This window comes from Oncorhynchus tshawytscha, linkage group LG08 (genome assembly GCF_018296145.1).
Source record: "Oncorhynchus tshawytscha isolate Ot180627B linkage group LG08, Otsh_v2.0, whole genome shotgun sequence".
Classification (NCBI taxonomy): Eukaryota; Metazoa; Chordata; class Actinopteri; order Salmoniformes; family Salmonidae; genus Oncorhynchus; species Oncorhynchus tshawytscha.
This window is the reverse complement of record NC_056436.1, coordinates 18880194-18904948: the sequence shown is the minus strand read 5'-3', so window position 1 is coordinate 18904948 and position 24755 is coordinate 18880194. Positions and strand designations below refer to the sequence as shown.

Genomic DNA, 24755 nt, shown 5'->3' with positions numbered 1-24755 from the left:
TCAAGTTCCTTGCTTTCCACATTAACAACAAACTATCATGGTCCAAACACACGAAGACAGTCATGAAGAGGGAACGACAACACCTATTCCCCATCTTGAGACTGGAAAGATTTGGCGTGGGTCCTCAGATCCTCAAAAAGTTATACAGCTGCGCCATTGAGAGAATCCTGACCGGTTGCATCACTGCCTGGTATGGCAACTGCTCGGCCTCCAACCACCAGGCACTACAGAGGGTAGTGCGTACGGCCCAGTACATCACCGGGGCCAAGCTTCCTGCCATCCAGGACCTCTATACCAGGCGGTGTCAGAGGAAGGTCCTAAAAAGTGCCAAAGACTCCAGCAACCCTAGTCATAGACTGTTCTCTCTGCTATCGCACCGCAATCGGTACCGGAGCTCCAAGTCTAGGTCCAAAAGGCTTCTTAAAACCTCTCTAGGATATGTGGGATGCTAGCGTCCCACCTGGCCAAAAGCCAGGAAAAATGCAGAGCGACAAATTCAAATAAATTACTATAAAAATTTAACTTTCATTAAATAACACATGCAAGATAGCACCTCCATAAACAAAGAGAGAGAAAAGCATATTTCAACCCTGCAGGCGCGACACAAAATGCAGAAATAAAAATATAATTCATGCTTTGAAGAGCTTCTTTTGTTGGCACTCCAATATGTCCCATAAACATCGCAAATGGTCCTTTTGTTCGATTACTTCCGTCGGTATATATCCAAAATGTCCATTTATTTGGTGCGTTTGATCCAGAAAAACACCGGTTCCAACTTGCGTGACCACAAAATATCTCAAAAGTTACCTGTAAACTTTGCCAAAACATTTCAAACTACTTTTGTAATTCAATTGTAGGTATTTTTTAATGTAAATAATCTATAAAATTGAAGATGGGATGATCTGTGTTCAATACAGGAGGAAAACAAACTGTAGCTAGCTTTCTGGTCACGCGCCTCTATCTAACAGTACACTACAAGTGACCCCCGTTCTGAACAGGGCTACTTCTTCATTACACAAAGGAAAAACCTCAACCAATTTCTAAAGACTGGTGACATCCAGTGGAAGCGGTAGGAACTGCAGGAAGGTCCCTTAGAAATCTGGATTCCCAATGAAAACAAATTGAAAAGAGAGTGATCTAAAAAAAATAATCTGAATGGTTTGTTCTCGGGGTTTCGCCTGCTAAATAAGTTATGTTATACTCACAGACATGATTCAAACAGTTTTAGAAACTACAGAGTGTTTTCTATCCAAACTAATAATATGCATATCTTATCTTCTGGGGATGAGTAGCAGGCAGTTGAATTTGGGCATGCATTTCATGTGGATGTGAAAATACTGCCCTCTGTCACCAGGAAGCCATAAGACTGCTGAACAGCTAATCAAATGGCTAACCTAAGTTTTTTATGCTGCTGCTACTCGCTGTTTATCATCTGTGCATAGTCACTTTACCCCTACCTACATGTACAGTACCAGTCAAAAGTTTGGACACACCTACTCATTTCAGGGTTTTTCTTTATTTGTACTATTTTCTACATTCTACAGGACACCAATAATAAGAGGAGACTTGCTTGGAACAAGAAACACAAGCAATGGATGGGTGGAAATCTGCCCTTTGGTCTGATGAGTCCAAATATGAGATTTTTGGTTCCAACTGCCTTACCTTTGTGAGACGCAGAGTAGGTGAACGAATGATCTCTGCATGTGTGGTTCCCACCGTGAAGCATGTAGGAGGAGGAGGTGTGATGACGTGGGGGTGCTTTGCTGGTGACACTGTCTGTGATTTATTTAGAATTCAAGGCACACTTAACCAGCATGGCTACCACAGCATTCTGCAGCAATACGCCATCCCATCTGGTTTGTGCTTAGTGGGACCATCATTTGTTTTTCAACAGGACAATGACCCAACACATGACCCAACACACCTCCAGGCTGTATAAGGGCTATTTGACCAAGGGGAGTGTTGGAGTGCTGCATCAGATGACCTGGCCTCCACAATCACCTGACCTCAACCCAATTGAGATGGTTTGGATGAGTTGGACCGCAGAGTGAAGGAAAAGCATCCAGCAAGTGTTCAGCATATGTGGGAACTCCTTCAAGACTGTTGGAAAAGCATTCTTCATGAAGCTGGTTGAGAGAATGCCAACAGTGTGCAAAGCTGTCTTCAAGGCAAAGGGTGGCAACTTTGAAGAATCTAAAATCTCAAATATACTTTGATTTGTCTAACACTTTTTTGGTTACTACATGATTCCATATGTATGTGTTATTTCATAGTTTTGATATCTCACTATTATTCTACAATGTAGAAAATAGTAAAAATAAAGAAAAACCCTTTAATTAGCTGTGTCCAATCTTTGGACTGTTACTGCACATATTACCTCAATTACCTTGACTAACCTGTACCCCTGGACATTGACTTGGTACTGGTACCCCCTGTATGTAGCCGCGTTATTGTTATTTTATGTTGGTCTTTTTTTTTCTTTAAAAAAAAAATGAATTTAGTCAATATTTTTCTTAAAACGGCATTGTTGATTAAGGGCTTATACATAAGCATTTCACGGTAAGGTCTAATTGTTGTATTCGGCGCATGTGGCAAATAAAATTTAATTTGATATAAGGAGAGGGGTTAACACAATTTGACCCTTTCCATAAAACTAGATTGAGTGGACTGGTTCAGAAATCTGTTATAGTGCTCTATTTAACAAAGACATGAATTCAGTGTCACTATGTTGATAGTGTTAGAAATAGAGGAAGTTGTTACTATGGTGATACATTGAGTGATACACAGGAGAGAATCCTGCAGCGTTGTTCTTGCAGATGTAGACAATATGTGACTGAAAGGAAGTCAATGTTTCGACTGCTGTTTATATAGTTGTTACTGTATATCAGCCGGTGTCAGTAAGAAACCCTTGCTAAGGCCTGGCTGTTGCATCTAGCAGCTGCATCTAGAATGTTGAGTGTGTGTGTATTTGCCAAGGCAGCAGCTTCTCTTCCTGGGGTACAGCAAAATGAAGGCAGTTAGACCATTTTTAAAACATTACAATACATTCACAACAGATTTCCCAACACATTATTGTGTGCCCTCAGGCCCCTACTCTACTACCACATATCTATAGCACAAATCCATGTGTACGTGTATGTATAGTGTGTATGTTATCATGTGTGTATGTTATCATGCTTGCATGAGACTTGATGTTAAATGGAGTTCCATGTAGTCATGGCTCTATTTAATATTGTGCGTCTCTGGACTGTTCTGGACTGTGAAGAGACCTCTTGTTGGGTATGCATGGGCGTCTGAGCTGAGTGCCAGTAGTTTAAACAGACAGCTCGGTGCTTTCAACATGTCAATACCTCTCACAAAACAAGTAGTGATGAAGTCAATCTCTCCTCCACTTTGAGCCAGGAGAGATTGACATGCATACTACGAATGTTAGCTCTCTGTGTACATCAATCAACCAATCTGAAACTAATTGCAACTCTTTGTTAAGTGTTTCAGTCATTCCAGTCGCTGTAGTAGCTGACGTGTCTAGTGTTGAGTCATCCACATACATAGCTACACTGGCTTTACCATTTAAAAAAAAAGTTTGCTAAGGGTTGGTAACAGGCTGATTGCTTGGCTATTTAAGCCAGTAAAGGCGGTGTTACTATTCTTTCTAGTAGGCTTAAAATGATGATATGTTAAATAGGTGTGGAAAAATGGTCCACTATTATCCTCAGTAATTTTCCATCCAAGTTGTCAGACACCAGTGGCTTATTATTCTTGATAGACAACAATCCTTTTTTCACCTCTTCCACGCTCACTTTAAGGAATTCAAAATTACAATGGTTGTCTTTCATAACTTGGTCTTATATACTTGGATGTGAAGTGTCAGCTTTTTTTTGCTGGCATGTCATACCTGAGTTTGCTAATCTTGCCAATGAAAAAATCTTTAAAGTAGTTGGTAATATCAGTAGGTTTTATACACTATATTAGGCCCAGCCTTTGATACTTTGGTTTTCCTAGTTATGGCTACTATATTGTGATCACTACGTCCAATGAATTTGGATACTGTTTTAAATTACTTTTCTGCAGCATTATTAAATATGTGGTCAATACATGTTGATGATTTAATTCCTGTGATGTTTGTTTCAGGCACTAGTTACAGTTTGAAGCTTTCTCTTGAGTGGGCAGCCTGATGAAAGCCAGTCAATATTTAAATCACCCAGAAAATATACATCTCTGTTGATATCACATACATTATCCAGATACTGACTGTTTGCACTTGGTGGTCTACAGCAGCTCCCCACCAGAATGGTCTTTAGGTGAGGCAGATGAACCTGTAGCCATATTACTTCAACAGCATTTAACATTAGATCATCTCTAAACTTTACAGGAATGTGGTCCTGAATATAATACAAACAGCGCACACACACACAAACAACGGACACACAGATATACATCGTGGGGGGCAGTTCAGACTCCCACATCTTTATTTATACTCTAGAGTGGATCAGTGTTCAGGCACACAGGGAGGTGACTTGCAGCTGTTTGTAAAACTGTATTTCTAGTGATGTAATCCCAGCGCCGCAGAGAATCCCAGGAATTCAGCCATCTCTGTGTGTGTGTGCGCGCGTGTGCGCGTGTGTGTGTGTGTGTGCATGCCAACGCTAGGCTAGGCATGCCTGGTAAAGGCTGTTGCGCGTGTGTGTGTGTGTGTGTGTGTGTGTGTGCATGCCCACGCTAGGCTAGGCATGCCTGGTAAAGGCTGTTGGAGCCTGGGGAGGACAGGAGAGCATGCAGATCACACCCTGGGGGGGATGGGGCCACCTCACAGCTAGTTATTGGGAGTGTGGAGTATGGAGTGTGGCTAGCTACATACCTTTTACTTAGCCACCAGACGCAACATTCACACCCTATCAGGTGCAGGCTCCACAAAGGTAAGGTTACGTTACAGCGTAAATACTGATGGTACCGAATACAAACGTTTTGCGAAATATTTTGTTGTTGCAAATATAGCATCTACAATGACTTCAAAATATTTATCAGGATTGCTTGCACAAGTCTTGTAGGGTAAGATAAATTTGCTGTCGCCTACTGCCATTTTGCATTAACTTTTTCCAAAGTGTTGCAACAACTTTTTTATAATAAATTATTTAACAAATAAGGACAAGAATCACTGTGAATTAGAAATGACTGACTCGTCTGATGCCCAACCCACTGCCCCCTGTGGCACCTGCACCCACTGGGCAGAGGAGGGGGGCAACACTCAGTCATGGGGTGCAGCTGCCCCATGGCTGGGCAGAGAGAGGGGGCTGCGGGGTTAATTCAGAGAGGAGGGTGAAGTCAAATCCAAAAATAGCCCCCCTAGTGTTGTGAGAGGGCAGGGAGCCCTCTCACACCAAACAGTACCTTTTACATGAGATACAAGCTCTAATACTGTCAGAGAGAGATACAGCATTAGACTGTACTGGTTGATACTGTCGGAGCAACTGAACACAGCTAGACTGTACTGGTTTGCTTTGAATGAACTTTGTGACTGGTAAGGCTGGCCAGAACTGTTGGATTTGGACAGTATGTGAAGGAATTGTTAATTAATGGGTTGTATTAGCACATGTTCTTTGAACAAGACTTGTTTTGTAAAGAGACCTCTGGACAATGTTTGAGCTGGAATAGATCTTCTTGACAATGGTTACTGTTATCTCAATTGCAGTGGACTTTATACTAGTGAACAAAACTGTGTGTGTGTGTGTGTGTGTGTGTGCTTTCGTCATCAAAGCCAGTCGTGAGCATGCTGCACAGTAACAGTAGGACAGTACTTTACCTTTGAGCAGCAGCAGTGAAATGTCATGAGTCTCTTTTAAGTAGCTTCAATAATTCAACACTTTTTAAAATGCTAACCAAAGCCCGAGGGTATTCACCTTGAAGGGTTGTCTTTAATGCTTCATGTGTTGCCTGTATCTTGTGAAGAAATCTGCTGTGTATTTTAAGGTTACATACATATATGTATGCATTTTGTAGCAATGTGTGGTTAGATAATAGGACATGTTGCATAGCTAATAACACTGCAATATGATAGTTACACCTTATATGTCCTATTGGCAGGTTAGCTGTCAGAAATAAATGGCTTCAATAGACCACTGCTGTATCACACAGTGCAGTATGCTGTGTTAGCTGCTGAAGGACCTAAACAGCAGATACATTTAATGATCCTTCTCTGATCTTTTTACATATGTCAAATCAAATTGTATTTGTCACATGCGCCGAATACAACCTTACAGTGAAATGCTTACTTACAAGCCCTTATCCAACAATTTCCAACAATCCAGCAGTTTTAAGAAAATACCCCCCCAAAAAGTAAGAGATAAGAATAACAAGTAATTAAAGAGCAGCAGTAAATAACAATAGCAAGGCTATATACAGGGGGTACCGGTACAGAGTCAATGTGTGGGGGCACCAGTTAGTCGAGGTAATCAAGGTAATATGTACATGTAGGGTTATTAAAGTGACTATGCTTAGATAATAACAGAGCGTAGCAGCAGCGTAGAAGGGGGGAAATGCAAATAGTCTGGGTAGCCATTTCCCCTATGATCCAGTACTGTAGTCTATGTCTATGTTTATTTTAGAGTTGAGTGGATCCCAGACCATGGTTATCGGTGCTATCAGTGGCTATGTGTTTGACCTACATTGAGAGATTCCATGTTATTTAGAGATCAGGACGCACCAAAACCAGGATACTGCTGGCACAACCAGAGTCATGTTCTGTTGTTAGACCAGTTGTTATGGAGACGATGCATGTTCACATCAGTTTTTTCCCGATCTATATGAAGCCTAACTTACTGTGTTATTATAATGTCCTGAAAACCTTGATGCACTCTGATGTAAACAACTTTCAGTTTGTCTGAGGAGACAGTCTTTCCTGAGAGGGTCTGGTGTTGGTTAGGAGGGCATCTGTCAAAGTTTCGGGTAGGAGGAAATCTGTCAGTGTTGGGTAGGAGGAAGTCTGTCAGTGTTGGGTAGGAGGAAATCTGTCAGTGTTGGGTAGGAGGAAGTCTGTCAGTGTTGGGTAGGAGGAAATCTGTCAGTGTTGGGTAGGAGGAAGTCTGTCAGTGTTGGGTAGGAGGAAGTCTGTCAGTGTTGGGTAGGAGGAAGTCTGTCAGTGTTGGGTAGGAGGAAATCTGTCAGTGTTGGGTAGGAGGAAATCTGTCAGTGTTGTGTAGGAGGAAGTCTGTCAGTGTTAGGTAGGAGGAGGGTATCTGTCATAGTGAGCCGGCAGCTGATCCCAACACTGTCTCCAAGTCTGACCCAGGACTGGGGGAGGGGAGAATGGTCCCAACTCCAAGTTTCCCCAAATCTCACCCCAGGACTGGCAGATGGGGTAAAGGTCAACCATAGCCTGACACATGCTGTCAAACATGTGCTGTTGTAATTTCAGAGGCTCTGGGGTAAAGTTGGCCCTAGGTACAAATCTAGCATCAGCTTCCTCTCCCCAAATCCTAACCTTAACTGTTAATGGTGAATCTAAATGTGTACCCAAGACAAGCGTCTAGGGACAACTTCACCGTAGTCCTTTAAACTAGAGGAAGGAGGAAGAAGAGGTGTCTCTCTAGGAGATGAGATGACTCAGGTTTTTTAAACAGCGGAGCTGATGGTGAGGAGGTTTTAAAACCGACTGAGGAGCCCAACTGTCTGTCTGTTTTTTTTCGGGTGGTCCTAGTCTCTTAATATTAAAAGGCCCTGCCCGTCCCAGCCTGCATTAGTCCTCGGCACCATGGTGACAGGGTGGGAGTCAGGCAGGCTTAGACAGACATTCTCATCCTGTTACTGAGATAGACCAACCAACCAGTCTGTCTGCAGTATTAACCTGGGTGTCACTGTACTGACATGCTGTCAGAATGCTCCATAAAGGGGTTTCCCCTTTGTTTTATATCAAATATCATTCAGCGTTATTTATTTATTTATTTATTTCACCTTTATTTAACCAGGTAGGCAAGTTGAGAACACGTTCTCATTTACAATTGTGACCTGGCCAAGATAAAGCAAAGCAGTTTGACACATACAACAACACAGAGTTACTCATGGAGTACCTAGCAGGGTCTTGTAGATGACCTGCAGCCAGTGGGTTTGGCGATGAGTATGAAGCGAGGGCCAGCCAACGAGAGCGTACAGGTCGCAGTGGTGGGTAGTATATGGGGCTTTGGTGACAAAACGGATGGCACTGTGATACATTGCATCCAATTTGTTGAGTAGGGTATTGGAGGCCATTTTGTAAATGACATCGCCGAAGTCGAGGATCGGTAGGATGGTCAGTTTTACAAGGGTATGTTTGGCAGCATGAGTGAAGGATGCTTTGTTGCGAAATAGGAAGCCAATTCTAGATTTTTTTATATTTTTTAATTTTTTATTTATCCGTTATTTAATAGTTACAGGGGAGAGGAGGTGTTTGGTGTGAGTCTGGAAGGAGAGTCTGGAAGGAGAGTTTACAGTCTAACCAGACACCTAGGTATTTGTAGTTGTCCATATATTCTAAGTCAGAACCGTCCAGAGTAGTGATGTTGGACGGGCGGGCAGGTGCAGGCAGCGATCGGTTGAAGAGCATGCATTTAGTTTTACTTGTATTTAAGAGCAATTGGAGGCCACGGAAGGAGAGTTGTATGGCATTGAAGCTCGTCTGGAGGGTTGTTAACACCAGAAGTATACAGAATGGTGTCGTCTGCGTAGAGGTGGATCAGAGACTCACCAGCAGCAAGAGCGACATCATTGATGTATACAGAGAAGAAAGTCGGTCCAAGAATTGAACCCTGTGGCACCCCCATAGAGACTGCCAAAGGCCCGGACAACAGGCCCTCCGATTTGACACACTGAACTCTATCAGAGAAGTAGTTGGTGAACCAGGCGAGGCAATCATTTGAGAAACCAAGGCTGTCGAGTCTGCCGATGAGGATGTGGTGATTGACAGAGTCGAAAGCCTTGGCCAGGTCAATGAATATGGCTGCACAGTATTGTTTCTTATCGATGGTGGTTAAGATATTGTTTAGGACCTTGAGCATGGCTGAGATGCACCCATGACCAGCTCTGAAACTAGATTGCATAGCGGAGAAGGTATGGTGGGATTCGAAATGGTCGGTAATCTGTTTGTTGACTTAGCTTTCGAAGACCTTAGAAAGGCAGGGTAGGATAGATATAGGTCTGTAGCAGTTTGGGTCAAGCGTGTCCCCCCCTTTGAAGAGGGGGATGACCGCAGCTGCTTTCCAATCTTTGGGAATCTCAGACGATACGAAAGAGAGGTTGAACAGGCTAGTAATAGGGGTTGCAACAATTTCGGCAGATCATTTTTAGAAAGAAATGGTCCAGATTGCCTAGCCCGGCTGATTTGTAGGGGTCCAGATTTTGCAGCTCTTTCAGAACATCAGCTGACTGGATTTGGGTGAAGGAGAAATGGGGAAAGCTTGGGGGGGTACAGTGCTGTTGACCGGGGTAGGGGTAGCCAGATGGAAAGCATGGCCAGCCGTAGAAAAATGCTTATTGAAATTCTCAATAGTGGATTTATCGGTGGTGACAGTGTTTCCTATCGTCAGTGCAGTGGGCAGCTGGGAGGAAGTGTTCTTATTCTCCATGGACTTTACAGTATCACATAACTTTTTTGAGTTTGTGTTGCAGGAGAGCTGTTCGATGCTAATGCAGAACGCCATAGGATGTTTTTTTGTTGGTTAAAGGCAGTCAGATCTGGAGAGAACCCATGGCTATATCTGTTCCTGGTTCAAAATTTCTTGAATTGGGCATGCTTATTTAAGATGGTGAGGAAGGCATTTTTTTTTAAATAACCAGGCATCCTCTACTTACGGGATGAGCTCAATATCCTTCCAGGAAACCCAGGCCAGGTCGATTAGAAAGGCTTACTCGCTGAAGTGTTTCAGGGAGCGTTTGACAGTGATGAGTGGAGGTCATTTGACCGCTGACCCATTACGGATGCAGGCAATGAGGCAGTGATCGCTGAGATCTTGGTTGAAAACAGCAGAGTTGTATTTAGAGGGCAAGTTGGTTAGGATGATATCTTTGAGTGTGCCCGTGTTTACGGCTTTGGGGTGGTACCTGGTAGGTTCATTGATAATTTGTGTGAGATTGAGGGCATCAAGCTTAGATTGTAGGGTGGCTGGAGTGTTAAGCATGTTCCAGTTTAGGTCGCCTAGCAGCACGAGCTCTGAAGATAGATGGGGGGCAATCAGTTCACATATGGTGTCCAGAGCACAGCTGGGGTCAGAGGGTGGTCTATAGCAGGTGGCAACAGTGAGAGACTTGTTTTTAGAGAGGTGGATTTTTAAGAGTAGAAGTTCAAATTGTTTGGGTACAGACCTGGATAGTAGGACAGAACTCTGCAGGCTATCTTTGCAGTAGATTGCCGTTCTATCTTGTCTGAAAATGTTTTGGTTGGGATGGAGATTTCAGAATTTTTGGTGGTCTTCCTAAGCCAGGATTCAGACATGGCTAGAACATCTGGGTTGGCAGAGTGTGCTAAAGCAGTGAATAAAACAAACTTAGGGAGGAGGCTTCTAATGTTAACATGCATGAAACCAAGGCTATTACGGTTACAGAAGTCATCAAAAGAGAGCGACTGGGGAATAGGAGTGGAGCTAGGCACTGCAGGGCCTGGATTCACCTCTACATCACCAGAGGAACAGAGGAGGAGTAGGATAAGGTATTGAGTGATGATGAGAGAGATATTGTCTCTAGAAACATCATTGAAACCAGGTGATGTCATCGCATGTGTGGGTATAATGAGCAGGGCTAGAGGCTCTACAGTGAAATAAGTCAATAAACACTAACCAGAACAGCAATGGACAAGGCATATTGACATTAAGGAGAGGCATGCTTAGCCGAGTGATCATAAGGGTCCAGTGAGTAGTGAGGTTGGTTGGGGTCACAGCGATTCAAACAGCTAGCCGGGCCATCGGTAGCAAGCTAGCATAGGATAGAGGTCTGTTTTTAGCCAACTCGTGCGTTTCCGTCAGTAGATTAGTGGGGTTCCGTGTGGTAGAGGGGATAAATCCAATTGGCAAAATACAGTGCCTTGCGAAAGTATTCGGCCCCCTTGAACTTTGCGACCTTTTGCCACATTTCAGGCTTCAAACATAAAGATATAAAACTGTATTTTTTTGTGAAGAATGAACAACAAGTGGGACACAATCATGAAGTGGAACGACATTTATTGGATATTTCTAACTTTTTTAACAAATCAAAAACTGAAAAATTGGGCGTGCAAAATTATTCAGCCCCCTTAAGTTAATACTTTGTAGCGCCACCTTTTGCTGCGATTACAGCTGTAAGTCGCTTGGGGTATGTCTCTATCAGTTTTGCACATCGAGAGACTGAAATTTTTCCCATTCCTCCTTGCAAAACAGCTCGAGCTCAGTGAGGTTGGATGGAGAGCATTTGTGAACAGCAGTTTTCAGTTCTTTCCACAGATTCTCGATTGGATTCAGGTCTGGACTTTGACTTGGCCATTCTAACACCTGGATATGTTTATTTTTGAACCATTCCATTGTAGATTTTGCTTTATGTTTTGGATCATTGTCTTGTTGGAAGACAAATCTCTGTCCCAGTCTCAGGTCTTTTGCAGACTCCATCAGGTTTTCTTCCAGAATGGTCCTGTATTTGGCTCCATCCATCTTCCCATCAATTTTAACCATCTTCCCTGTCCCTGCTGAAGAAAAGCAGGCCCAAACCATGATACTGCCACCACCATGTTTGACAGTGGGGATGGTGTTCAGGGTGATGAGCTGTGTTGCTTTTACGCCAAACATAAAACGTTTTGCATTGTTGCCAAAAAGTTCAATTTTGGTTTCATCTGACCAGAGCACCTTCTTCCACATGTTTGGTGTGTCTCCCAGGTGGCTTGTGGCAAACTTTAAACGACACTTTTTATGGATATCTTTAAGAAATGGCTTTCTTCTTGCCACTCTTCCATAAAGGCCAGATTTGTGCAATATACGACTGATTGTTGTCCTATGGACAGAGTCTCCCACCTCAGCTGTAGATCTCTGCAGTTCATCCAGAGTGATCATGGGCCTCTTGGCTGCATCTCTGATCAGTCTTCTCCTTGTATGAGCTGAAAGTTTAGAGGGACGGCCAGGTCTTGGTAGATTTGCAGTGGTCTGATACTCCTTCCATTTCAATATTATCGCTTGCACAGTGCTCCTTGGGATGTTTAAAGCTTGGGAAATCTTTTGGTATCCAAATCCGGCTTTAAACTTCTTCACAACAGTATCTCGGACCTGCCTGGTGTGTTCCTTGTTCTTCATGATGCTCTCTGCGCTTTTAACGGACCTCTGAGACTATCACAGTGCAGGTGCATTTATACGGAGACTTGATTACACACAGGTGGATTGTATTTATCATCATTAGTCATTTAGGTCAACATTGGATCATTCAGAGATCCTCACTGAACTTCTGGAGAGAGTTTGCTGCACTGAAAGTAAAGGGGCTGAATAATTTTGCACGCCCAATTTTTCAGTTTTTGATTTGTTAAAAAAGTTTGAAATATCCAATAAATGTCGTTCCACTTCATGATTGTGTCCCACTTGTTGTTGTTTCTTCACAAAAAAATGCAGTTTTATATCTTTATGTTTGAAGCCTGAAATGTGGCAAAAGGTCGCAAAGTTCAAGGGGGCCGAATACTTTCGCAAGGCACTGTAGATATAGTTATAGTGACCCAATAATTTTTCCCCGATAGACCTATTCAGATAGCAGCCGATAAGACAGCTAACGATTAGCGGCCCGCAGATGGGCATTCAGGTAACATCGTGACAGAGGGGCCAGTTGGATAATTCCCTCGGGCAGATAACGTCGGTAGTCCAGTCGTGATGGCCCGGTGGGGCTCCGCATCTGCAGTAAAACGGGTCCGGATAGGTGATCAGACAGGAGTGGCTGATGGAACTCTTCAGCTGGCTAGCTCCGGAATAATTGATGTTTGCTCTGGGATTGACGTAAGCCAATAGTCACATGGATAGCAGCTAGCTAGCTGCGAGATCCAGGTGTAAATGTCCAGAGCTTGCGGTTGAAATCCGGGGATATGGAGAGAAAAATAGCGCCGGTATGTTCTGGTCTGACTCGTGTTGTACAAAACTGTCGAAAGCTTTTCAAGCTAAAGGATAGCTGATGACCACAAACCGTGGTTAGCTGAATACTAACGTTAGCCAGTACACTGGCTAGCTTCTGGCTAGCTTCTGGCTAGCTTCTACTGTGGATTTCAGATTTGAGGTAAATAATACTTTTTTAAAAAATTGGTGAGTCGGGTTGCAGGAGAGCGTTTTGAAGTTGAGTTTAGCTGTAATAGTTTAGCTGTAATTGAGTTAGCCTGTAATAAGTAAATGGGGCAGACTTGATGACTGAGATATGAGCTGAGTAAGGAACCCATGTTTTGTTGTTGTTTTAGTGTCCAAACCCCAAGTGTGTAAGTGGAATGCCGAGGACTGTTCAGTGTGATTACACAGGCAGCCTATAGCTACTTTGTCTGAAACGTGTATGTTGGTATGATCAGCTCGTATAAAAATGATCGATACAAACTTGAAACCACTGATCATGACAATTTACCCCATGGGATGAAACTCATTGACAGCAGTTGTGAGTAGCCTGATTGTCCATTCAATATTGTCCATTTCACTTTGACCTGTCCTGTTTTTTAGGATATGTTTATTAACATGTCAGTGCATTTTGTATTTGATTGGAGCGCCATTTTGGTTAGGCTATTTGATCGGAGAAACATGCAAGTTTCCGTCTTATTACATTGTCATACATTTTATCTCTAGACTGTAGGCTACAGAAAAGGCCACAAAGTCTTTCTACCGTTATGCCATATCTGCTACGTGATTTATGTTAAGATTCTTTTTTTGACGGAATGTTGGTGGCGCGCCGCAGCAAGATAAATGTTTTGCGCTCCTGGCTGTGATAAAGTGGGGACTTTTTATCACAGGGCGACAGGGTTGGGGAGTAACAGATGACATTACAAAAAATCGTTTTCTGTAATCCGTTATGTTACCAGCAAAAATATTGCAATCAGATTACAGATACTTTTGAAAAAATAGATTACTTTGAGGATTACTTTTAATTCAGAAAGGATGTTTTCGAAAAAAAGCTTTGACACTTCTCTGTTTTCTCAATGACATTCAAAACCGCATTGAGAAAAGGCGCAAGTTTAAGTTTGTTCCACCTGAGCGAGTCTGACCACAAGTCAGAGACCAGTATGATGACACACCAGATGTGTTTGATGGATCGCAGGAAAAGAGCAGGGATAGGTTTTTGTAGGCTACAGTCCAAGCTATGTCTTCCAATGGTGTGACTGCTGTCGGCATCCAAAGATGAATCAACTTGAATAAATGGTACGGACGACAGCAGTGGTATACTGTAGTCTACGGGGTTACGGACGTCACTTATTGTTCTACAGTTGAAGTCGGAAGTTTACATACACTTAGGTTAGAGTCATTAAAACTAGTTTTTAAACCACTCCACAAATTTCTTGTTAACAAACTATAGTTTTGGCAAGTTGGTTAGGACATCTACTTTGTGAATGACAAGTAATTTTTCAAACAATTGTTTACAAACCGATTATTTAACTTATAATTCACTGTATCACAATACCAGTGGGTCAGAAGTTTACATACACTAAGTTGAGTTTAAACAGCTTGGAACATTCCCGAAAATGATGTCATGGCTTCAGAAGCTTCTGATAGGCTAATTTACATAATTTGAGTTATTTGGAGGTGTACCTATGGATGTATTTCGATGCCTACCATTCTCAGTGCCTCTTTGCTTGACATCATGGGAAAATCAAAATCAATCAGCCAAGACCTCAGAAAAAAAATTGTAGACCTCCACAAGTCCTTTTCATCCTTGGGAGCAATTTCCAAATACCTGAAGGTACCACATTCTTCTGTACAACAATAGTACTGTCACGGTCGTCCTCCTCTTCATCTGAAGAGATGACCCCACTGGACAGTTTTGGTAATCCAAAAGTTATGTTACTGATTTCAATTTTGGACAGGTAACTAGAAAACTGTAACGGATTATATTTAGAAAGGAACCTACCCAACCCTGCAGGGCTGTCATTGTTTTTGGGCAGAATTATGTGAGGTTTTATGTGTTGGAGGTACATCTTGGTGAGTTTAGCTCAGAAAATGCCTCCGTTGTCAAACTGCGGGCCGGCCCTGCCTCCATGTGAAACTGACTCATATTTTTAACATTGAAGTTATGACTTAATCGTCACCACTTGGTTCTGATTTTAACGTACTGGCAGTGAGACTAGGGCTGTGGCGGTCACAAAATGTTGTCAGCCGGTGATTGTCAAGCAAATAACCGTCGTTCTCACTGTCTTTGACTGTTAATTAACATAAACACATTTAGCATCTCCTGGCTTCCACACACAGCCTACAAGTCACTGATTCTGACCTTTGGAACATCTATATTTTAAAAAGTCTAATAAATCCATGTAATATGGCCTACAACTTCACAATGAATCCATACTTTATTTTAGACATGTCTAAAGAAGCATGATATGGAGAAAATGTAGTCCATTTCTGAAGAACATACCCAGAGTTGTCCTTGTTAGGCCTTGATCTGGCTATGACAAATGGCTTTGGGCTACACTAGTTAATTTAGCAGACAAGATTATGCACTTCTCCCATCACATGATTGGATTGGGTCTTTCTCACAGGCTACAAGTGAAGACAGACACATCGCGGATGGGTTAATGTGCTTAATTTTATATTTGGCCACTTGAGTTGTGATACAGACCTTAATTAAACAAATAGGCTAGGCTACATGAGGTGTGCGACTATGATTAGAAAAAGTCGCAAAAAAAATGAATTTTTCTTATGCTGGGCATCACTCACAAGTGATAATATATAATTCACAAGTGATAGGCTAATATTGTCACCCATCAGACTATTCTTGATTTAATCTTGTCTTTACATATACTAAATAATATATGTGTGAAATTTGTTTTGATTTAGAATTGACCATTATCATGCACTTGTATCGAAACAGGGGCAGTGGGAAAAAATACATGTTATCTATGCACTTAAGTAGCAAATGGAGGAGCTTTTCCTGTGGTTTATTTTCATGCCAGCCAGGTAGACTATAGTCCTGTTGTAAATATAAGTAATGTGCTTAATATTAGGAAAGTTGAGAAATAAATATAGGAGGCCTAGCCTATAGAAAGCTGATCCTCCTCTTTTTAGTAGAGGCCATCACTCTGTTTTCTCGTGCAAATGTGTATAGCCTATACAAATGTTGCACAACACGAGCTCATGAGCTCTCGTGAAGTGTTTGATTAGATTTTCAAATACATTTGCATTGATGTCAGAGTGATTAGAGGGACACTAGAGTGCTGACTAACGGACAATTAGCAAATTTGGAAGGCTACTAATGACCATCAGCAACATCCAAGCTTGGAGAAGCCTATTTACCGTGACTAAACGGTCATGTGGAATTTGACTGCCTTCATGACTCGTGACCGCCGGTAATACGGTGACCGCAACAGCCCTAAGTGAGACTCACAATCATGTCTGTCTGCTCTCTTTTCAGTTTGTAGAGCGTCAAGATAACGTGTATGTTTATTTCAGAGTAGTTAAGCATGTAAAAATACAACAATTATCTCTTCAATGCCAGGCTTGTGTACGTGTTATCATCTGTCCCATCTCTCCCGTGTGTGTGTGTGTGTATGTAGGACATTTGTGAGGACATCTCGGACCATGTGGAACAGATCCATGCGTTGCTGGAGACAGAGTTCTCCTTGAAGTTGCTGTCCTACTCTGTGAACATCATTGTGGATATCCGCAGTGTGCAGCTCCTGTGGCACCAGCTCCGTGTCTCTGTCCTGGTACTGAAGGAGAGGCTGCTGCAGGGCCTCCAGGACTCCAACGGAAACTACACCCGACAGACAGACATCCTGCAAGCCTTCTCCCAGGACCACCACCAGGTTAATAATTAACAACATCCCTAACATGGCATGTGCTTTACACAACTCTCGCTATCCTACAATGAACATGATGATGTGATTTATTGAATAGGCATAAGCACAAAAAACAACATGACAGTAGCATATTAAACAATTGATTGAAAGATGCATTTGTACAGTATGATATTCACTTTATTTAGGGAAATAAGAGTACATACTGTATTATGCAATTTTACACTTGACGCTGTGACCCACTCTACCAAATATAGTTCTTAGTGGCTTGACACCAACAATATTACTCTACCAAATAACATCAGACTGTTATAACACAACTTAAACAGAGACAGCATACAGTGTGGGAATCTTATTTCTCACAGGTCCAATGCAGTGGAATGGAACATACCTTGTCATTCCATACCGATAGTGGGGTTGATCGGTGGCTATTGAATTCCACACAATCCTGGTCCCCAAGGTTATTAGGCTGTCCATCCCTGTGGTCAGTGGTGTGCCGTCCACCCACTTCCAGATCCCCTCCGTCTCTAAATCAGACAGACCAATCCAGACATACTCCTGCATTAATTCCGTTGATAAATCTCTGATCCTCTTCATTATTAACGATCACCAGGTCTGCTCCTCTCTCTCTGCAGTCCTGTCTGCTCTCAGCCCAGAATTTCTTCTCAGAAGAGACACCATAACTACTAGTCTTAAAGATTCTCCATCCTTGTGGATAGGATCCTCTAATAATCATATCCAATGTTTCTATCTCTCTCTGTAACTGGTCTTTCTCTCTCTGTAACTGGTCTTTCTCTCTCTGTAACTGGTCTTTCTCTCTGTAACGGGTATTTCTCTCTCTGTAACTGGTCTCTCTCTCTGTAACTAGTCTTTCTCTCTGTAACTGGTCTTTCTCTCTCTGTAACTGGTCTCTCTCTCTGTAACTAGTCTCTCTCTCTCTGTAACTAGTCTTTCTCTCCGTAACTAGTCTTTCTCTCTGTAACTGGTCTCTCTCTGTAACTGGTCTTTCTCTCTCTGTAACTGGTCTCTCTCTCTGTAACTGGTCAATCTCTCTCTGTACCCGGTCTTTCTCTCTCTGTAACTGGTCTATCTCTCTGTAGCTGGTCTTTCTCTCTCTGTAACTGGTCTTTCTCTCTCTGTAACTGGTCTTTCTCTCTCTGTAACTGGTCTCTTTCTCTCTAACTGGAATTTCTCTCTCTGTAACTGGTCTCTCTCTCTGTAACTAGTCTTTCTCTCTCTGTAACTGGTCTTTCTCTCTCTGTAACTGGTCTCTCTCTCTGTAACTAGTCTTTCTCTCTGTAACTGGTCTTTCTCTCTCTGTAACTGGTCTCTCTCTCTCTGTAACTAGTCTTTCTCTCTGTAACTGGTCCCTCTCTCTGTAACTGGTCTTTCTCTCTCTGTAACTGGTCTTTCTCTCTCTGTAACTGGTCTTTCTCTCTCTGTAACTGGTCTTTCTCTCTCTGTAACTGGTCTCTCTCTCTGTAACTGGTCTTTCTCTCTCTGTAACTGGTCTTTCTCTCTCTGTAACTGGTCTCTCTCACTCTGTAACTGGTCTTTCTCTCTGTAACTGGTCTCTCTCTGGTCTGTAACTGGTCTCTCTCTGTACTCTTTCTCTCTCTGTAACTGGTCTCTCTCTCTGTAACTGGTCTCTCTCTCTGTAACTGGTCTTTCTCTCTCTGTAACTGGTCTTTCTCTCTCTGTAACTGGTCTTTCTCTCTCTGTAACTGGTCTTTCTCTCTCTGTAACTGGTCTTTCTCTCTCCGTAACTGGTCTTTCTCTCTCTGTAACTGGTCTCTCTCTCTGTAACTGGTCTTTCTCTGTAACTGGTCTCTCTCTCTGTAACTGGTATTTCTCTCTGTAACTGGTCTCTCTCTCTGTAACTGGTCTTTCTCTCTGTAACTGGTCTTTCTCTCTCTGTAACTGTCTCTGTTCAGTGTAGTTGGTCTTAAGGAGAGACACAGACTGTAACGTCTGGTTTTCTCTCTGGCTGAGATCCTTGTAGTAGTTGTAGGAGCGTAGTCTGATGAGAGTTGTCAGTAGGAGGCCACTTAGTAGACCCTGTTCCACCACAGCCAGGGTGCCGCACCTCCGCTCGCCTTGCATCTCGCTTTACTCTTCCAGACTCAGATCAAGTTGAACCCCGATTCTCTGACCCACTGTCTGGTGACCCCAGGTCTGTAGTCTGAACAAGCGTATAAATCATTGCACGTCTCCTCCGACTGAGGGTAATTCACCCGACGGCTTCTCGTAGTATCAGGGCTGACGAACACATCGTCAGACATCTCCTTCTTTTTAGATCAAATACTCTGTGTGAGTGTAGGTGTTTTGTCTTTGTCTGGGGGTATCTGTTTCTGTCCTCTGTATGGTGATCAGAGCAGTACTTATATACTGCGTCTTGTGAAATAGATATCATTAGCGTCTGGCCATCTGCTAAATGACCAAAATATCACATGTAAATGTAATATTGGTATATCTATAAATAAAAGTACTTTGGTCTTTTTCTTTTCAAGTGGGAAGTCCAGCTCTTCACACCTTTTTTTTCCTCTCTGTTCAAGTTCCTATTTTAAGTGTTGTGGACCGTTCGTGTGATAACTTCTCTTTACAGCAGAGATGGGTTTGCTGTTTTTGAACTCATAATAACAAAGATAAGCTCCTAAGAGAGCAACAGTCTTGTTTAGAATTTGAAAGGCTTAGCTTTTGGTACATTTCAGTTTGGGAGACTAACTCCCACACACTGTGTACACAACACACCAGGTAAACACACAGAAAAGTATTGCCCCATTACACATCACGGTGTCGAGACTTAAATATTTAGATACAAGTTCACTTTGTAAAGATAAAGGAGACTGAAGTCAGAGGTAATAGCTTCAATACAGAGTGCTCGTGGTACAAGCAGTCACACCTAGATGCATAGACTAGTACAAAGTGAAACTTCCTTGGTCTAGAGATTTTATACATTGATCTAATTAAGTATACATTCATTGCTTTACTGTCACAATTATGTAAATTCTTTCTGTCGTAAACATTAGTTTCTTGCCAAAGGGGTGAACTTTAATCACAGGATTGGTTTTGATGCCTAGTATGGTAAATGTTTTAAGTACAATTTCAGGAGGTTTGTGGTTAGCTTCTCAAGATTTGCAGCTTCAAATATGGTACTTGTGTAAAGGCCATGTCTATAGTATACTCCACAATTCTAGAGTAAGCACTATAGAATTAGATGTACAGTACACAGACCATTACACAAGTACCCAATTGGATGTGCCCTTGAATGTGCCCTTGGATGTACTCCTAGAGGTAACATTAATAGTATGCATGTCAATCTCTCGTGGCTCAAAGTGGAAGAGAGATGGACTTCATCACTACTTGTACATGTTGAATGCACCAAGCTGCCTGTTTGAACTACCGGCACATGGCTCAGACACCCATGCATACCCCACGAGACATGCCACCAGAGGTCTCTTCACAGTCCTCAAGTCCATAACAGACTGTGGGAGGCACACAGTGCTACATACAGCCATGATTCCCGATTGGCGCAGCGATCTATTCTAAGGCACTGCATTTCAGTGGTAGACGTGTCACTACAGACCCTGGTTCGTTTCCAGGCTGTATCACAACCAGCCATGATTGGGAGTCCCATAGGGCGGTGCATAATTGGCCCAGCGCTGTCTGGGTTAGGGTTTGGCTGGGGTAGGCTGTCATTGTAAATAAGAATTTGTTCTTGACTGACTTGCCTAGTTAAATAAATAAAATATGTGGAACTATATTCCACATCAAGTAACTAATTCAAACAGTAAAACATATGCACAAACACATGCATACACACACACGATAACATACGCACTATACAGTGCCTTGCGAAAGTATTCATCCCTCCCCCTTTTGGGGGTTTGTATCATTTGATTTACACAACATACACAACAACATACACAACAACACGTTGAAGATGCAAAATATGTTTTATTGTGAAACAAACAAGAAATAAGACAAAAACAACAGAAAACTTGGGTGTGCATAACTATTCAATACTATGTAGAGCCACCTTTTGCAGTAATTACAGCTGCAAATCTCTTGGGGTACGTCTCTATAGCCACTGGGATTTTTGCCCATTCTTCAAGGCAAAACTGCTCCAGCTCCTTCAACTAGGATCGGTTCCGCTGGTGTACAGCATTCTTTAAGTCATACCACAGATTCTCATTTGGATTGAGGTCTGGGCTTTGACTAGGCCATTCCAAGACATTTACATGTTTTCCCTTAAACCACTCGAGTGTTGCTTTAGCAGCATGCTTTGGGTCATTGTCCTGCTGGAAGGTGAACCTCCGTCCCAGTCTCAAATCTCTGGAAGACTGAAACAGGTTTCCCTCAAGAATTTCCCTGTATTTAGCGCCATCCATCGTTCGTTCAATTCTGACCAGTTTCCCAGTCTTTGCTGATGAAAAACATCCCCACAGCATGATGCTGCCAACACCATGCTTCAATGGAGTTCTCGGGGTGATGAGAGGTGTTGGTTTTGCACCAGACATAGCATTGTAGTTGATGGCCAAAAAGCTCAATTGACCAGAGTACCGTCTTCCATATGTTTGGGGAGTCTCCCACACGCCTTTTGGCAAACACCAAACGTGTTTGCTTATTTATTTCATTAAGCGATGGCTTTTTTTCTGGCCACTCTTCCGTAAAGCCCAGCTCTGTAGAGTGTACAGCTTAAAGTGGTCCTATGGACAGATACTCCAATCTCCGCTGTGGAGCTTTGCAGCTCCTTCAGGGTTATCTTTGGTCTCTTTGTTTCCTCTCTGATTAATGCCCTCCTTGCCTGTTCCGTGAGTTTGGTGGGCGGCCCTCTCTTGGCAGGTTTGTTGTCGTGCCACATTCTTTCAATTTTTTAATAACGGATTTAATGGTGCTCTGTGGAATGTTCAAAGTTACGGATATTTTTTTAGAACCCAACCCTGATCTGTACTTCTCCACAACTTTGTCCCTGACCTGTTTGGAGAGCTCCTTGGTCTTCATGGTGCCACTTGCTTAGTGGTGTTACAGACTCTGGGGCCTTTCAGAACAGGTGTATATATACTGAGATCATGTGACAGATCATGTGACACTTAGATTGCACATAGGTGGACTTGTTTAACTAATTATGTGACTTCTGAAGGTAATTGGTTGCACCAGATCTTATTTAGGGGCTTCATAGCAAAGGGGGCGAATACATATGCAGGTACCAATTTTCCGTTAAAAAAATAATAATTATTAATATTTATTTAACAAGTTATTTTTTAAATTTCACTCCACCAATTTGGACTATTTTATGTACGTCCATTACATGAAATCCAAATAAAAATCTGTTTAAATTACAGGTTGTAATGCAACAAAATAAGAAAAACACCAAGGGGGATGAATACTTTTGCAAGGCACTGTAACACACACGTTATAGATATGTGGTAGTGGAGTAGGGACCTGAGGGCACATACTTAATGTGTTGGGAAATCTGTTTTGAATGTATTGTAATGTTTTTAAAATTGTATAACTGCTTTAATTTTGCTGTACCCCAGGAAGAGTAGCTGCTGCCTAGGCAGCTGCCTAATGAATACAAAAATACGATTGAGGAATACTAGTGTAGAGTATAGGATTCTACAGTATACTACAGTTTACTATCGAATTCTATAGCAAGTATTATAGTATTTTATAGTGAACTGAAGTCTTTTTTATGAGTATCAAACTGTAGAGAAATTCAACTGAAGGGAAACAAAGTGTGAGCATTTAAAACACGTTTAGTCTCAGCAGGCCTTATTCAATGATATTATTACAAAGAACAAAGAAAGGATGTGTGTGTCTGTGTGTGTTCACTGGATGTCCTGTCAATTGTTCATGCTGGTCTCTTCAGTTGTCCACTGGACATCCTGGCCTCTACAATAGGATAATCTTTTGGTCAATTTCAGTTTAGGAGACTACCCCCCCGCACAGTGCATAAAACACTGGGGGAAAAAAAGTTACATTTTGAGAGAGAAAACTATTTACACATTACAGCTTCTCTACTGTCTGTTACATAAATAATGCACACCACATTGTGGCACATGCAGGAATTGCTACAGATGAGGAATCCATGGGTATGGAATATTATTTACTGTAGCATAGCAGACTCTTAAATGCTGACCAGACCGCTCGCGCGTGTGCGTCCTCCATCGCGTGCATTTTGATTTTGTCCACCCACACCAGACACAATCAGGACACGCAGGTTTAAATATCAAAACAAACACTGAACCAACTATATTAATTTGGGGACCGGTCGAAAAGCAAACATTTATGGCAATTTAGCTGGCTAGCTTGCTGCTGTTAGCTAATTTGTCCTGGGATATGAACATTGGGTTGTTATTTTACCTGAAATGCACAAGGTCCTCTACTCTGACAATTAATCCACAGATAAAAGGGTAAACCGAGTTAATTTCTAGTAATCTCTCCTCCTTCAGGCTTCTTCTTCTTCTTTGGATTTTATATAGCGGTTGGCAACCAACTTTAAGGTGTATTACCACCATCAATGTAGACCTCAGTGTGGACCTCAGAGGCTAAAACAGACTTTCCATCCTAAAATCTACGCTTGATGCCCTCAATCTCACACAAATGATCAATGAACCCGCCAGCTACAACCCCAAATCCGTAAACATGGGTACCCTCATAGATATCATCCTAACCAACTTGCCCTCCAAATACACCTCTGCTGTTTTCAACCAAGATCTCAGTGATCACTGCCTCATTGCCTGCATCCGTAATGGGTCAGCGGTCAAACGACCACCCCTCATCACTGTCAAATGCTCCCTAAAACATTTCCTGCGAGCAGGCCTTTCTATTCGACCTGGCCCAGGTATCATGGAAGGATATTGACCTCATCCCGTCAGTAGAGGATTCCTGGTTAATCTTGAAAAGTGCCTTCCTCAACATCTTCAATAAGCATGCCCCATTCAAAAAATATAGAACCAGGAACAGATATAGCCCTTGGTTCTCTCCAGACCTGACTGCCCTTGACCAGCACAAAAACATCCTGTGGCGTTCTGCATTAGCATTGAATAGCCCCCGTGATATACAGCTTTTCAGGGAAGTGAGGAACAAATATACACAGGCAGTTAGGGAAGCTAAGGCTAGCTTTTTCAAGCAGAAATTTGCATTGTGTATCACAAACTCAAAAAAGTTCTGGGACACTGTAAAGTCCATGGAGAATAAGAGCACCTCCTCGCAGCTGCCCACTGCACTGAGGCTAGGAAACACTGTCACCACCGATAAAACCACTATAATTGAGAATTTCAATAAGCATTTTTCTATGGCTGGCTATGCTTTCCACCTGGCTACCCCTACCCCGATCAACAGCCCTCCAACCCCCACAGCAACTCGCCCAAGCCTCCCCCATTTCTCCTTCACCCAAATCCAGATAGCTGATGTTCTGAAAGAGCTGCAAAATCTGGACCCCTACATATCAGCCGGGCTAGACAATCTGGACCCTCTCTTTCAAAAATGATCTGCCTAAATTGTTGCAACCCTATTATTAGCCTGTTCAACCTCTCTTTCGTATCGTCTGAGATTCCCATAGATTGGAAAGCTGCCCCGGTCATTCCCCTCTTCAAAGGGGGAGACACTCTTGACCCAAACTGCTACAGACCTTTATCTATCCTACCCTGACTTTCTAAGGTCTTCGAAAGCCAAGTTAACAAACAGACTACTGACCATTTCGAATCCCACCATACCTTCTCCGCTATGCAATCTGGTTTCAGAGCTGGCCACGCTCAAGGTCCTAAATGATATCATAACCGCCATTAATAAGAGACATTACTGTGCAGTT

The 24755-nt window shown here is 42.5% G+C and overlaps 1 protein-coding gene across 1 annotated transcript in view; it reads left to right on the top strand.

Annotated features, from left to right (window-relative positions):
- LOC112256836 (A-kinase anchor protein 6-like) overlaps positions 1–24755 on the top strand; it is a 234614-nt gene that overhangs the window by 34725 nt on the left and 175134 nt on the right. The window contains exon 3 of the mRNA XM_024430376.2: positions 16697–16948. Coding sequence (XP_024286144.1) covers positions 16697–16948 — 252 coding nt within the window. The remainder of the gene's footprint in view (positions 1–16696; positions 16949–24755) is intronic.